Source organism: Crocodylus porosus, unplaced genomic scaffold (genome assembly GCF_001723895.1).
Source record: "Crocodylus porosus isolate Cpor-Errol unplaced genomic scaffold, CroPor_comp1, whole genome shotgun sequence".
Lineage (NCBI taxonomy): Eukaryota > Metazoa > Chordata > Crocodylia > Crocodylidae > Crocodylus > Crocodylus porosus.
The window spans coordinates 262,621-279,626 of NW_017728919.1; the positions used below are offsets into that span (position 1 = coordinate 262,621).

Below are 17,006 nucleotides of genomic sequence, written 5' to 3' on the forward strand. Positions count from 1 at the left end.
GTGTGCGTGCTAGAGAATCCGGCCTCCCCCGTGGGACCCGCCCGGGGCTTGTGCAAGAGGCGTGCGTGGGTGCGGGGCCCGCCCGGCTCGGCGGGGAGGGGGCAGCGCCCGGAGCGGGGCGGGGCGCTATTGTCTCAGCCGGGTGTGTGTGTGTAAAAGGGGTTGTACACACAACTTGTGCCACGGTGCAGAGCGCTTGTGTGTGTGTAAAGGGGGGTGTATGCACAACTTGTGCAGCACTGCAAAGCACACGCGTGTGTAAAGGGGGTGATATGCTCCAAAGCACTCGGGTGTGTGTAAAGGGGGAGCTACGCACAACTTCTGCCATGTTCCAAAGCTCATATGCATGTGCACGTGTGTGTGTGTAAAGGGGGGATGTATGCATAATTTCTACCATGCTCCAAAGAACTTGCCTGCTTGTTGGAAGGAAACAACGTGACCAAGTCTTAAATTTGAGCGTCCAAGGCTCTCCTCTCATAAGGATTGTGTTCTGGAAAAAAATATGCAAACAAGTATGCAAAGATGTGTGCAAATACATTTTCTTTAATTTTTTGGTTGCTAGCCAGTGCGTGAGTGAGAACTGGGTCATTCGAGCTGAAGCATTTCTTTATTTTTGAAGCGTGATAAAGTCCTGATAGCAAACCCCAAAGTTAGTTGAGACTCCGTGGGAGTGCAGTGTTGCCAACTTCCATGATTTTTGCTGTTGTTCTTGAAGTCTACGCTTTAGGAATCTGAAAAACTTAGCTCTTCCTTTTTACACATGCTCATGCACATACATACACATATACAAACAAAAGAACTAAATTTATATATGTATGTATGCTCTCTGTGTGTATATAGGTGTATGTGTATATTGCTACATTTTTCAGATTCCCAAAGCATAAACTTCTAAGAACAATGCCAAAAATCATGAGAGTTGGCAGCGCTGGTAGTGGCTTGGGTTTTGCATATGCTGCATCAGTTAGTTGCCTCCAAATTTATTGCACATCTTGAACACTTACCATTATTGATCATGTATTGTACAGGAGTTAGAATTATTGTACCAATGTGATAATTCTCATACATTTGGCAAGAGTAGGAGTGAAAAGCCATGTACAGTGTACAGATTACCTGGAAAGCCCCGGTTAAAGCTTTCACAGTAGAGCAGGCTTGAGCCTAGTGTTCCCTGGCCATTTTGTGTGCTCCCTAGCCATCAACTTTAACCTTCCTCACCAATGTAGAGCAGTGTCGCCCTGTTTTGTATGTTAGGTAGCATTTTTTTTCTTTAGTCACCACCCCTTTGATGCCTGGATTTAGAGGCACTTGTGTAAAAAATCCCCTGTGTAATAAAGGCAGCTCTTGGAAGGAAATGATTTGTTTATTTCAGATCATGGTGTTTTTTAGCTTGCTGGCTCCTGGAGAGAAAAATATTATTAAGTTAAAATGAAACATTATTTTAATACTGCCATCCCCTAAACTGTCTTTTTTCTCTGCTGATCCCTGACTTCTAACCCTGTGAACATCTAGTTTTCTTAACTATTTCCTGATGAAAAAAGATGTTGATTATCAGTGGTTCCTCCAGTGTGACTATTTAAAATAAAATGGTGCCTCACTTTTTCCCGCTAAAGCAGGCCATTCATATTTCTTTCTAAAAGGGAGCATGGTCTAGCTGCTTGTCTGAACCATACTTTGGTTTATTTAGCAAAGCAATATTTTTGTGGTTAAGATAGTTCAGGGTTTAAGTTCAGGGTTTAACTGCTCTTCCCTTAACAGATAAATTGCTCAACATACGAAGTTGAATAAAAGCAGCATGTGCTATCGGTTTAAAATTCAAGGGAAGTGCTTTTACTGTATATCCTGCCAACTATTTAGGTTTACTTTTAGGAAAGAAGGCTTGTTAAGAAAGTTAAAATAGTTCACATTCCATGCAGTACAGCAGAAAATGAAGGGGGGAAAGATATGAGTCCTGCAATTTTAATTATTCCTGGCTAATTACAGGTCTCAAGTCATGGTTCACGTTCCTTTCAAAAGGTAGTCACTGGCAGCCGTGCTTATGTTGGAATAAGAGTTCCTTCTAGAAATTGTTCCACATCTCTCAACCCCCTGTCTGTGACCTCTGGGATCTTTAACCTGTACTTCACCATAGCATCACTTACAATACTACTAAGTTGCTTTATTTTTGCATTACTTGTATTACTTGCCTTATTAAAGGTTCAAGGAACTGGGTATGGATGGAGTCAAAATGGAAAACAGCCTAAAGGACTGTTCTGGCCTGTCTCTACAGTTCCACTTTTCTCTTCTTTTATTGCAAAAGAAAGACATTTCATTTTGTGTAAAAGTAGACTTTAAAAGATTTGGTGGGGCATTCTCTTCAGAAGTGGGAGACTTAAGGTTTTTAAGAAGTAAGGTTGCTAGGACAAGTGGAAATTGCAAATTACTGCTCCTCTAGCAAAGATGTACACATTGGGAAAATATGTAGTTTTAAAACAAAATCATGTTATGTCTAAATGCTGTTGACATATTGTACAGGAGTGTTGGGATTTTTTTTTCCATATGGTTATTAGCTATCCAGTGAATTAGCAAGATAGTCCAGAACTTAATTTTACTGGCAAATAAAAAAAAGTTTTCATATTAGATACTTTTAAATACCATTCCTGCTGGATAATTGTAAATACCATCCACTGTTAAGGCTACTTTATGTAAAACATTTCCTCTATGTGAGGCCCTCTTAGAGGAACAGGAAGTCAGATAAATTGCTTGGGGGTAGCTCCGAGAGCTCTGGAAACTTGAGATGCCCCTCACTGTTTCTGCTTCTCTAGAAGGATTTTCCCCAACTCTCCACCTTTTGATTAAGGGTACAAAAAGCACTTTGGCAGAAATTACATAGCTTAATTTGTAGAAACACATGCTTTTTTTTTTTTTTTTTTTTTTAAGTGTTGGAATGTTTATATGCAACAACATTGGGCTGGATTTTTCAACTGATGTGCCAGATGGGTTTAATTACTTCACTAGAGGTGACCCTCCCGATGCAACAAAACCCATCTGTCTTCATCAGAGACTGAACACAGTGGTATTGTAAAATGTTGCATTCTCATACCAGGCTTTTTCAGTAATAGTCTGAGCAGGAGAAGATAGTATAGCTTCCTGGCATCAACCACTGGATTAGATCGTAACTGCAGCTGGAAGTTGCTGGGTTATGGTGACATGGCAGCTTGGTTTTTGAGGAGGAAGTGTGAGATGCTGAACTGACTTGTACTGCTACTTAGGCTTATTTGTTAAGTTGTCAAAGCATGAATGGCTATTTAAAACATTTGACTAGTATTAATTCCCTTAAAAATACTGAAATGCAAGGGGAAAAGCCTAGCAGATGTAGGTATTAGTAGTGTTAAATCTTTTTGACTTGTAAAATGGCTCTTGATACAAGCATGGGAACATCTGTTTTCATACTGCCCTACACGAGGGAGCTGAGCCTACTTCTTAACTGCCTGCTGTGTTTCCTTAAGGGTTTGCTGCAGCCCTGTTGATTTTTCTGACTGTTGGATTCATTTTCATTTGAGTATTTGTATAAATATTGCAACAGGATGATGTGACGATTCAAAGTATGTAGCCTAGTGTGTACCTTTAAAGGGCTGGAAAGCCATTGGGCCTCTCCTCTGTCTTGTACAACTGCTTTACTATGTTTTTAGACTCTGACCAATACTCCTGATATAGCTGCAGAATTCCCCACATTCCTCAGCCTAAGGGTATTTATACCCGAAAGCTTGCAAAGGAGAATTGTTTCAACTATTTGAGTTGGTCTAATAAAAGATACCAGATTTACCCAAAAAGCCTTGTCCACAGAGCTAAAGAACTCTTTCTCCTTTTGCATCTCATTACAAAAAGGTATATACGTTGGTGCTGTTCCAGTGAGTATTTAATGATCTCAAACTACAGTCCCCGTGTTGGCAGAGCAGTGAGACTTGATAATGGAAAGTGCTATATTAGACCAGCCCTGAGGTCCTTTGAGTTCAGTACTACTATTTCCAGTAATGCCTAGTACAAGATGCTTCAAAGGCAGGTTTATCAAACCTTGTAGGAGGTGGCTGCATCCAGCTCGTGCTTATTCTGGCTTTTGATGGAGACTAGCTTAAGCACCGTTTAAGAATTTTCATTGCTTCCATAAACTTTTCTGGATATTCTTGGTATCCACTTATTTTTGGTGTGTTAGTATGTGGCAGTAACTCATGGCTTAGGAAGTGTCAAGTTTAGGCTGTCTTTCATGGGCACCTGGAGTCATTTGGGTCTTACCCTCACTAGATCCAGGAGCAGTCTTCCCACAGTTACTCTGACTGTTAGATCTATTTATGCCAGCAAGGCTGGAAGTTCTGTTTACCAGGGACAAGCTTTTTTTTTTTTCCCCAGCACATTTCGGTGAGATAAGAATAAAATGCCTGGCGAGGCTGTGGTAGCACTTCCACTTTTTTTTGGCACCACTGAAGTTCCACCAGTGTGCAACCAGTGGGGGAAGCATGAATGAGTCCTCGCTGCTGAGCGTGTCCCCTTTATAAATCCTTTTGCTGAATATTGTGCCATATTGTGAGGCTGATGACAGTGCTGAAAAGGGATGAGTGAGCTTACTTTGACACTTCTGTCCTTGTACTGACTTGGAACTCGGTTCTGTGCTGGTTACATTAAATACTAGACTGTTCCTTGTATGCTCCTTTCTTTGGTTCACTGGTGAAAGAGGGAAAGCTCCCTTGTAGAAGGTGGAAGAGCTGCAGTTTTCTAGCACTGCTGGGTCTTGGGTCTCCACCACCATCTAATATATTTTTCCCCTTGTATAAACTGTCCTTGGCTCACTTGCAAAGACAACTGCACTTTAACTAGCTTTTTTTCTTACTGCTGTAAACTATGCTGGATATTTGTGGCAAACCTATCTAACTTTTTAATCCCTTTCTTTCTTTTTTTCTACAGCATTGTCCAAGATATAACAGTTGGTACAAAGGTAGGCACTTCTCACTTTTTCTCTCTTTTTACACTTGCTCAGCATCTGACCTAGTTTTAGTGCGAGCTGCTTGCTTACTAGGGTTAGCCATTCAGTCTTAAACAGTCTATTTCTGGTACTGTATATCAGTTGCTTTTAGTCAAAAGACTTTTTTTTTTTTGAAAACTTATCATGCTTAGACTTAAGTTTATAACTCAATTTTTACCCTGCTGCATGAAGAGACTTGCAAGTGCTAGACAAAATTATATTATGTTAAAAGCAAAATTTCCCCACCAAAACCAAGTTGTATCCAAATAAGCTTGTTTTTTGTATCCATATAATAGACAGTGCTTCTTGAAGAAAAAAAAAAACTGGTGGTCAATTTATTTGATAATTTTAAACCTCCTTTGTGTTTCTGTGGATTCCCTGTCCAGCTAGATGTTGCAATACTTCCTTTGCCACTAAAAAAAAGAACATTTCGCCTGTTGATTCTTATCTCTTAGAGCGATAATAAATATGATCTTTACCCTACTAGTTTTTAGTTTTGATAATGCCAGACCTAGCCCTGAAACTCAAAGTGCTGGCAGGAGCCTCCCTATCAATACTGCAAAGCTCATTTTTGAAAACTGCTAGCCCATTAGTTTATTGTGAATATTTTAGGTAATGTTCTGGAGGTAGGATATACCACACATGTACGTGTGCACACAGACCCGTACACCCTTCAAAAGAGTTGAAGATAAATTTAACTCTTTGCCAAATTGCCTAGCTTATTATTTAAGTATTGAATAAGGATTAAGGTAGTCTTGGTGAGACAGGCTTAAAGTATGCTGCTTTGCTTAGTTATAGATATACTACTGCTAATTTTTACTTCATCAAATCAAAAAAACTTAGCGGGGAAGCTATGCCTTCACAATAAACATGGTTTCTTTTATGTCAAAGGTGCAGAACTGGACATTGGTAATGCTTTGACTGTAAGCAGTCTTCTTAAAGTCTTTTGAAACTTGTGACCAGCAGCAGACAGATAGAGATGTGTGTTCTCTTTAATATCTGTATGGGAAAGCTATAACTGGCTTATTCCTAATGGCAATGTATTGAGAGCTTTTGCTACAAAAGCACTGAAGTGTTTGGTGATGTTTCTGCTGGAGTACTTTGTCTGCAATTAGGACTGCCTTTGAATGAGTGGCCTGGCTGCTTAATAGGGAAGGAAGGAGAAACTTGGGTTTTGACAATTAATGGGGATGGGTTTATATATTATAAACTGAATCATAGAAAATGGTCTTGAATAGAGTCCATCCATCACCTTACTGGTGTAGCATTGTTCTGAGCAGTGCAGTCTCATTATTTCACATGTTCAGTTAAAATTCTTTGACTCCTCAGTAGCGCTAAATGCTTTGAGATTCTGAAGCCATAAGAAGATTCCTAGGTAGATAAAAGCAAAGCTGCATGAAGATCCATCAGTCTTTGTGAAAAATGGAAGAAATCAGGATATGGTATTACATATGAGATGCATACCTCTTACCTCTTTTCATGTCTTTTAATTCTTTAAGAGAGCATGTTGTGTTGTCTAAAATGGGGACTGGAGGAAGTTGCACTTTGGCAACTTCTTCAAATTGAACAAAGAGTACATCAGAAAAGGTAGAATAGAACAAGAGGAGGAAGTGCATATGTTAGAAACAGGTACCTCCTGTCAGCTCAGGCAAATGTTTTAGGGGAAGCCAAGTGAAGTATTAAAAAGTGGCAAGAGCAAAACAGGGTGGGGGTGTTGAAATAACCTAAAAGGGTAAGATTTTTGCTTAAATATATTTTGAAAATAGTTTTGTACCTGGGCACTCATTAGTATTTTGCGCTTGAAATGTACATTCCACTCCAGGCTACATAATAGAACTTCATGTATGTTCTGTAATAGTGCACCTTAATAGACCTGAATGGTCATGGATTTCATTTTAGGATAAGTACTTGGTTATACAGTGCTGAAATAACTTCTAAAGTCCATTTTGGGCAAGGGAGAAGGTGGTATTCTATGACTACTGCTGTTTTTTAATCCTTTACTGATCTTACTGCATCACTGAGAGCCTCCTGATTCCTTGCTAATGTGTACTTCCATTAAGTCTTAAAAACCATTCAGTCATATGTTGTATGAATGGTTTTAAGTTGAAAATTTACTTTCTCAAAGGTAAGTAAGTTGACTGGCGGCAGTCTTGAACTGTATTTTTTGCAGTTGCTCTTACTAATTGCCTTCACTTCGTGCTAACTTCCTATGTTTTTTCCCAGTAATTGGGTTAGGTGAAATGCAGAGGAAAGTTTCTGTAAGGTCCTGGAAGCATTTCAGTTTGAATGTCTTTCTTGAAAGAATTTTCAGTGATTCTTTGCAGCAGCATTTTAAATCTGATCTTTTGGGCATCACTGAAATCACTTTATAAATTAACTGATTTTTTTCTTTTCTTTCTGAAACAGTTGTTCTTCTAGCAGTGCAATTGAACTGTGATTTATGTATTTTATAGGTTAAACGGTGAAAAATGTGAATTGGATTCCTTTGGAGATAAAATAAGTGCCAACAGTAGCATCCATGCCAGAAAGCTGTGCTCTAAAGGAAGCTTATGGACTTGGCCCCTAAATTGTAGACACTGAGACATTGAAGGCTGGAAATCAGTATCGTAACTTTTTAAAATTTGATTCTCCTTCGCCACCTTATTCGTTCAGAATATGCACAAGCAGACAGTAGTAGTAATGGTTTTCTTTCTGTTTTATATAAGCTTAAATGATCTTCAGCTCAAGAAACAAAGATGTACCATTTTGTTAGTACAGTAGGAAATGCCTAAATTTAAAACAAGGCTGTCCAACTTAGCAGCAGGGGGCCAGGTGGGGTGGGGTTGTGTGCTAGCTTGGCCTATGTGTTGTAGATTAACCCCTCCCACCACTTAAATGGCCATAATGGCAAACACTAGTATGCTGGCGGGGGAGGGGGGAGTATTTAAATGAAAAAATTACATAAAACATAAGTGGAAAGAAGGGTTATGGAATACTTTTCTGAGGTTTCCTTTTAAATCTTAAACCTAAAGCTGTCCAAGTTCATATATAGCAATCCTGGATTTTAAACCATTTATTTTAAGTGATTAAGTCAGTAATTGGATTGGAATGGTGCGCTGTACTTCATCCAGCCCCATAGGCAGAACACAATAATTTGCTTGACCTCCGGTTGTTTTTCTGGTATATTTGCACATGAACTGTTTTTCATTTATTCATTCTGAATGGTGTAGTGCCTATTTATTTTTTTTATATTCTTTGATAATCTCAGTAGGTATTGTAGGGCTTCAAACATGTATGAAATGCAACTGAATTTCAAATTCTGCCATTCTAAAAAGATGATCTTGGGAAACTCATTAATTCATGTACAGAGCCTTCCAGTCACAGGAGACCCTGCTGGAAATAATGCTGCAACCCAAACATATGATTCCCTTACAACTTCCCTCTTCTTTAACTGACTTTTCCTATCTAAAAAGAAAGGGTAGATAGCTTTGGTGCTGGGGCTCTGAATTTGGACTTGTGATCGTGCGTCAGTCCCTTAATTTCTCTGTGCCTTGTTTCTTCTTAAGGACTAGGAACTGTATTTTGTCAGGGATATACACTGGGACCTTGAATCTCAGTTGGCACCTCTAGACCCTACTGTAATAAAGACTAATATATGATAGTTCATATTTTATACTAAAGTGCTGTTCTTTGAGCAAAGAACATGCTGTTACATCTCATTCTCAATTAATTCCTGTACAGATGTCTAACATTAGGGAATTCTGTAGCATAGGCCTCAGACAGCTCCATAAAGTAAAATGGAGGGGAATGTATAGTTTGGTGGCTGAAAAGTGTGGCACTTGAAAAGTTAACTTTGCTTTTTTCAAACATTAAGAAGTTTTTTTGGAGTGTCTTACAGGCTGACTGCATAGAAGTGGTTTTGTGGCCAAGCCAGGATCTTTGCCATGGGAACAGTAATTATGGCTTCAGGCAGCGGGCCAAGAATGTGGTGAGGAAATTCCAGTCCCTCCTATGGCTTTAGTTCAAAGGCTGCAACAAGCTGGCTCTTGTGGATTTTCTGTTACAGGCATGATCACACATGTAGGCCACATGCGTTTATGCTGCCTTTCAAGTATCCACATTAGCAGTCAGAACCCAAGGCAAATAAGTATGTGCAATAGGAGTGGTAACATGTCTTACAGTAGGTACACCAGGAATACATGTTAGTGATTGGGTGTAATTAAATTTTTCAGTTGACTTTTCCCTGCATCCATCCCTTTCCCAACCCCTCACTTTTTAATGTTCCCATGTCTTCAACTGAGGAGTAGGTTATCAGTTTTTAGGGAATGGAAGACCCCCCCACCACCACTACCCACCCATGTGAGAGCAGGCACTGAATATTCTTTGATTTTTCTTTTTTTCTCTCTTTTTTTGCAATGAAGTGAATAATACTACTATAGTATTATCCCTTCAGCACCTCACAGTATAGGTTGTAACTAAGAGTCTCAATAGAATAAACTCGCCTGTCATTGGGGGAATTGTGCAGGCATACCTCAAATCACTTCTAAACCTTTGCTTAAACTAAAAATTGCTATTTTACTTTTATGCGCAAGCAAATAAGCTGTGTGAATCTAGTCATTCTTTCTTAATCTGCTCTGAACTCTACTGTAACTTTTTCCCCTGGATGGGATTTGCAGGAAATCCAATTAAGATGTCCACTTGGTGAAATGGATAAATGAAAATATTTGTTTTGAAGTTTGAAAGCTGGACTTCTTTATTCATCAGCTATTGCATTCAAAGTAAAATGTTTCACAGTTATTAAATAGATCCTCATTCCTGTCATGTAAACCCTGTTCATACAGGAACACTTGTAAGAGTTCGCCTTGGTCACATGGCATCAGAGTGTGTCCATGGCTAAATTTGAGGTTGAGGGTTTTCCTAGCTCCTGGTTCTATCATGCATCTGCATAAACTAGCATATAAAGGTGACTTTATCTAGTTCCAAGTTCACAGGTATCCTTTGTGACCTGTCTTTTAGCTGATTATAATTTGAAGTTGGTCTTTCCTTTCACATAGCAGATGTTTCATTTTTAGAAATCCTTTCCTAAGGATTTCTGCAACTTGGCAAAGCAGATGTGACTTGCCTTTTTACTACTGTGTTAAATGCACATTCTAGTTCAGCTTCTTAAGACTATACCTTGAAGGTATTTCCTTATTTGGAAAAGCAAGGCAAGTCACTGTATCAAATTAAATGACCCAGAGAAAAGCAGTATTTTTATACAGGGTGTATCAGAGGCTGTAAAAGCATAGCTTTGCTGTTGGAGCACTCTAACATTGTTGTATTGGTCACAAAGTGGTTAATTAGCTTGGGAGTTGGGAACAGCATATCATAAAGCTTGGGTGTGTGCTGCCCTGTGGAGCCAGAATGGCTGCATTACTTGATTACTTTCAGCTCAAGTGTTTTGTGCTGTTTAAAATGGCCACACCTTTTATTCATTCAAAGGGCAGGTTTGTTTTACAAGGTGCTTCCATAGTAGCTGCGTCTAGTTTTTTCTGAGTGTGAAGGTCAGGGATGGGCAGGTTAAAAAAGTGCAGAGGTTCAGTGGGTTCCTTGTAAACCCAGTGATAAAGGTCTTTCTCTGCAAGGAGCCAAAAATAGAGTAGGGATCTCAGTTTTATAGAGGGACAGAGGCAGTGAACAGCCATGGTGTTGCTAAAAGAGGTGGCAAAGAATAGGCTTCTACAGTAAGACGTTGGGGAGCAAGTTATTTTCTGTACCCCTAACAGAATTCAAGCAGCAGTCACATTACAGACTTCTATTCACTACAGGCTGCTTTATGCTAGGGGCCCAACATTCACTTTTGAACAATTCTGGTTTTTTTTTTTTGTTTGTTTTTTGGTTTTTTTTTAATACTGAAAAAATAGAAGCTTGCACAAAACACCTTCAAGTTTTCCAATAAAGTACTTTAATATGCTGACCGCTGCAGCTTTGTCTAGCTTAGGTAACTTTTTTCAGGTATTCCTGGTAGTTGTGCCCAGAGGGTTGTTTGTACAGTTTTAAGGATGGATTACACATTCACTTGTTTAAGATGGTTGCCTTGTCCAAACCCATGGTATAAGATGGTTAAGATCAGTGGTTTTCAGCCTGTGGTTCACAAACTCTTGGGGGTCCACAGACTGTCTAAGGGGCCTATGAAAGATTACTGTGATCAATGAGAAGTATACAAATACCTACACTTACAGTTCAAGGGGTCAGCAACTCCGTTTGAATTTTTTGGGGGGTTCACAAGTGGGAGAAAAAAAAGTTTAAAACCATTGGACTAGATGACCCCCCCCCGAGGTCCTTCCCAACCGTTTTCTTAGATTCTGGTAAATACTTTGACAGCCTACTGTGGATGCAGTTCAGTCTCTAAATTTAGGTTCATGGTTGACCATAATGAGGACCCTAGCATTGATCAAGTTTTTAAATAAAGCATGAAACTGACAGGCCCCTACTGGAAATTCCAGACAAGTATACAGTTTAAATTGCATTAATATTTCAGCAACATAAAATCATTCTGGTCAATATTGGCACTTGGTCCTGAGTGTTGTTTCAAATGAGGCTAACAAACACTAGTTTCCTAGTTTCTAGGGTCGGAAGGGACCTGAGCAGATCATCTAGTCTGACCCCCTGCCATGGCAGGAAAGAGTACTGGGGTCAAACGACCCCAGCAAGATGTTCATCTAACCTCCTCTTAAACACCCCCAGGGTAGGAGCCAGCACCACTTCTCTTGGAAGTTGGTTCCAGACCCTAGCCGCCCTGACCGTGAAGTCGTGCCTCCTGATATCTAATCTAAACCTGCCCTCTGCCAGCTTGTGACCATTATTCCTGGTCACTCCTGGCGGTGCTCGGGGGAACAGTGACTCCCCCAATGCCTGCTGATCCCCCCTGACTAGTTTATAACAGGCCACAAGATCCGCCCTCAGCCTTCTCTTTTGGAGGCTGAACAGGTTCAGGTCCTGTAGCCTGTCTTCATAGGGCCTGCCCTGTTGTCCCCATATCATGCGAGTGGCCTCCTCTGGACCCTCTCCATGCTGTCGACATCCCTCTTGTAGTGTGGCGCCCAGAACTGGACGCAGTACTCCAGCTGCGGCCTGACCAGTGCCGCATAGAGGGGGAGGATCACCTCCTTGGACCTGCTCGACTGTCCCCTGATCATACGAGTGGCCCTCCTCTGGACCCTCTCCATGCTGTCGACATCCCTCTTGTAGTGTGGCGCCCAGAACTGGACGCAGTACTCCAGCTGCGGCCTGAGTAGTGCCGCATAGAGGGGGAGGATCACCTCTTGGACCTGCTCGAGATGCATCTGTGGATGCGTGCCAAGGTGCGGTTGGCCTTCCTAACTGCCTCTCCACGCTGCCAGCCCATGTTTCAACTTGGAGTCAGTGATGACCCCCAGATCCCTTTCTGCCTCCGTGCTGACAAGAGGGGAGTTCCCTAACCTGTAGGTATGGTGCCAGTTTTTCCTCCTGAGGTGCATCACCTTGCACTTGTCTGTGTTGAAACCCATCCTAAACATGTTTTTCCAGCCTAGGGAAGATCCTGGTGCACTCCAGTAACTCCCTAGATCTACATGCCTGCTACCAACTGTACAGAGGCATTGCTCCCACTGTTAGATTAAGCTTGCTTTGAGGAACTGTAGAGAGACTCTCAAATTTGATTTGGTAAATGGCAAACTACAGTGTAAGTAACTATGCAGAGAACAGAAACTTATTTTCTTGAGTTCAGATGAAGCAGAAAGCGTCCGGTTTGATTGTCAGGACCAACAGATGGTTCATGATCCTGGCTGCAACTCAGTGAGAGCTTGTGTTCAAATAAAGCATTAAAAAAACAAAGGATAAATGTTTTGTTTTGTCATGTGAGTTCTTTCAAGTGCTACACTGAGGCACACCATCAACCTGGAGACTCCACTCTTTGCATGCGTTTTGAATAGGAATAAGTTCTGCTTTTCTCTTTAAATTTTAACCTAACAAGGAAGCAGTTGTATACTGCAGCTGTTCTTCTGGGACATTTTTCACAAGCATCACAATTAACATTTTCTTCCTTGGTATCATTTAAAATGTTTGTTTTTCTTGTGACATTGATCAGCCTGCCTCCAGGTTACTGATAGAAGCAAGCATCTCTTAACAGCAATTTCCTATTTAATATCAAGAAAATGTATGCAGGGGGAGAGGTCTTGCATGTGCACTAGTAATTCAGACACTTCTGTGTGTGGATTTTGGCTTTCAATCTGGCATCAGTCCCATATTGGATCAACTCCGACATGGGGCAAATTGAGAGCATCAGCAATTGGCTTTTTTTGCCTGATGTGTGACTGATAAATGCTCTGTGCATGCGCATAGCCCCCACCAGAAAGAGCCTGGTGCAGCCTCGGCCCGCAGCAGAAGCCTGACCTCACCCTGCATGCAGATATGGGGGGCACCTGCTCCCTGTGTTTTCCCGAGGTGTGCACAGTGGTGGGAACCGCCACCCCCTTCCTGTGGCTCTGTCCTCCCCCCTACCCCAGTTGGGCAGCGCCTGCCCCAGCCCCATTCCCTCCCTCACCATGGGTGCTTTGATCTGCCCCTTCCCCCACAGCAGACTTGCCAGCCTAACGCTGGTCTCCAAGCTTCCCAGCTGCATATTGGATTGACATTGGCTGATACGACTCCTTAAAAACCAGCTATCAGTATCAGCCTGGAAATCTCTATTGATGCACCCCTAATCCAAGGGCATCTTAAATTGCATACATGCTACATAGCTGAAAATGGAAAGTGCCTGGATAGGTGTCATGTGAATCCCAGTCTTGGACCTTTGGTCGAATCTTCTTATGAAAGAGCTGGGGGAATAATGTAGTCTAAAGTAGCTGAGGAGGAGGTGAGAGGTAAAGCTTTCCTATTCTTAAAAGAAAATCTAGCTATTTGAAACCTCTCCAGAATTTTCCCTCAAACCCCAAAGAAAGCCTCCAAATCTCCATTAAATGGCATGTAGGTCCAGCACAGTATACTTGTAAGAATTGTGTTCTGGCACAGACTTGTTTGAGTTCTCACAGTGATAACAAGTAACTGTTCTGAAAAGCTTACAGCGTTTCCTGTATTGTGTAAAAGACCACCTGAAGCTCTCAGGGGAGCTATTATAATTTAAATTTCTTACTTAACTGATATAGATCCTTTTATTGATCCCTTTTAAATAAACTATGTTATGTTGAATGTTGAGCCGAGTCACCAAAAAGTCAAAATGGTCAGCTCACTTCTCCAGGATTGTGGACAAAATTCCTATCTAGTAGAAAAATGACCTGTTGACAATGGCCGTCAGCCACAATCTCCCCAGGGACCCAGTCAATTAGTGTTGAAAGCTGTTTAGCTTGTACTATAGATATCCAGGTTTTCAAACCTGTTGATAGGGATGGCAAAGTAGGGTGCCCAGCTCCCTTTTTGTAACATTTAGTTGCTGGTAGAGGTAGGAAATCTTTTACATTTTATGGAATAAAAAAAAGTTTGTAATGTCTGTTGTTTTTTCCTCAAGTAAGCTCATAAGGAAGAGGGGGAGGTTTTCAAGCCTAAATGAAGTTCCCATCTTTTGGTGACTCTGAACACTAAAAGGACACCTCAATTTCTCACTTGCACTAAGCTGCAGGACAGCCTTTTCTATATTTGTTTCATCCTTTGCCATCGTTTAAACTGCGTCTCTCCTTTCAAAATCAGATTGCACAATATGGTAGAAGTACAAGTTTAATTATGTGTAATAACTTGAAATTAATGGGGTCGTGCATTTCATATGCTGTTTAAATGCTTACCAAAGCTGTACTGTAGGCTTCCTCTCCAGTAGCTTTGCAGGACATGGTACTTGGAGCTTCCATTAGCTGCCCCTCTTGAACATCACCAGGCTTTAGTCTTGATGTGAACCTGGAAACAGTCTGCCTGGGCCAGATTGCTTTCATGTTCTTTCCACAGGCAGAGTGCATCTGATACATTAATTTTTAATGGGTGACTAGATTTAAAGTAGATGAGAAATAGGAACAACTGAGGCTCTGTAGTTGTGCTTTAGGACAAAGGAGGCCCCTTCGTGCATGTCATCTCTGGGTGTGCTTTCAATCAAAGTCAAGCTAGCCAGCAAGGCGGTCCCTATTTTTGACATGACTTCAGGAACCTGTTGTTTGACTTGCGAAATTGGGGGAAAAACTACAAACTGGACTATTTGCTAGATTCTTCAGCGCTTTTTTTCCTTGGTGAAGATGAGGCCTTTGAGTCACTTTTTCTGGGTTGGGGAAGGAAGCTAGCATTGAAGAATTGTGGATCTTTACTTCTGCAAATGTGAATTTATATTTTTCATGCAGTAACTTCTCCTTTCTGTGGATGTTTTGAGGATAAGATTTTCTGAAATTAGTATTTTATAACTAGGCTGCTTGGAACATGAGCGTATTTGAGAATTAATGCAACTACTAGAGCAACAGACCTGTAGCTCTGGGTGTAGTAGACAAAAAGCAGGCTGCTGCCATAGCAACAGCCACAGTCTATGTTTTACCTGTTAATAATTTATGATGCTGTTAATCACCAGTGATTCTGGGCTACAAAAACAAGGTTATTCTGGTTGGAATTTGTCAACATTGCATTGAAATACAGTCGTTGTGTTTTCTGCAGTCACAAAAAGCAGAACTATGATGCCAGCAGCTGTAATGGGAAAATGTTTTCAGACGGGCAGTCTCCTATAAAAATAGACACTACTCGTCATAAAAAAAAAATATCAGGTAGATAAAGACCATGATTTATTAAATCTCACAGTGACATTGTTGACTGTCAGCGGGGACAGAACCTCAGTGTGAAGATCTTTTTGTGTTTAACTAGAGTATAGTTCTGAGGGGTTTTTTTGTTTTGCAGTAGTAATCCAGGGAGAGAACTGCAGTATAAAAATTAATGGTGCTGTAATTAGTGGTGGAAGAATGGACTGTAATATAAGACCTACAAGAAGCGGAGAATCAGCTTCCTCTGCTTTCTAATGACTTCTAAAAGTAAAATGTAAATGCATTTCCTGAACCTTCAGATAACTCAGTAGTCCACCATTGTCACTTATCTTTTTAAATATAATCTGCATTCCTTGGATCTAAAACTTTAGGGCTTTGGATACATCTTGCCTTTCACTCTTTTAATAGAGGAAACTTCAAAGTGAACTAAACTGGTTTGCCTGGTTTCTTTTGATGATTTTTACAGAATACAAATCTCAGTTCAACTCTAGATGCACCACTTTTAGGCAAGTGGTGCAGCATCAGGCCTATCATGCCTCCATAACACATGCAGAAGAGGGCTGATTAAAGGCTGCAAGGAAGGCATAGTGCAATTAACAGGCAAATGATACAGGCTTCTGTTGGAGTTGCCACTAGCAAAAGTGGATTAACTACTAATTTTTGTTAATTTTTTTAAGATTATGCTTAAGAAAGGAAACCACTTTAAAAAATCTAGTTGTAAAATTTATCAGTTTTTTTTCTTACTGGTTATGCTCTGCCAGGGGTAACAGTTACAGATGATCCTTATCAGTATTTCTGAATGCAGCTTTATATGACTTTAGTTATTTTTGCTCAAGGAAATTTTACCAGTGTTTCTGTGCAATATAGCCATAGTTCGTACTACTGTAACTTCTTTGACAAGGTCACTCTTGCTCTGAGTGTCCATGAGAGGAGTTATAAAATAGTATAGTAATATATTAATACAGTAAAGCTTCCCTCTGTCCATGAGTCTTGAGCATAATTGTTGTTATTGCAATCTCATCAGTACTCCCTCTCTTTTTCCACACATTTCCAGCTGGGAAGCTTATAAATTAACTGCTGCTGCTTTTGTTGTAAAACAATCTTCCCTTTCTGCTTCCTGGCTCTGGTCACAGCAGGCAACTGAGAATGTCTTGAGGATAACAGGGGAGTGGATTTGTGAGGTTACGTTCTTTGATTTAAAAAAAAAAAAAACAAAACTGAATTGTGGTGGAAAAGTAGCAGCAATAAACATTCCTAGTTTAAGTGAACTCAGTGAATTGTTAAATGTGTAAGGAGAA

General features: G+C 40.6%; 1 protein-coding gene across 2 annotated transcripts in view; it reads left to right on the forward strand.

Annotated features, from left to right (window-relative positions):
* Positions 1-17,006, forward strand: part of PTBP1 (polypyrimidine tract binding protein 1) — a 38,495-nt gene that overhangs the window by 357 nt on the left and 21,132 nt on the right. Inside the window, exon 2 of one of the 2 annotated variants that reach the window (XM_019538241.1) lies at positions 4,933-4,963. The exons of the other annotated variant lie outside the window; for it this stretch is intronic. Coding sequence (XP_019393786.1) covers positions 4,933-4,963 — 31 coding nt within the window. The remainder of the gene's footprint in view (positions 1-4,932; positions 4,964-17,006) is intronic. 2 annotated transcript variants of the gene reach the window in all.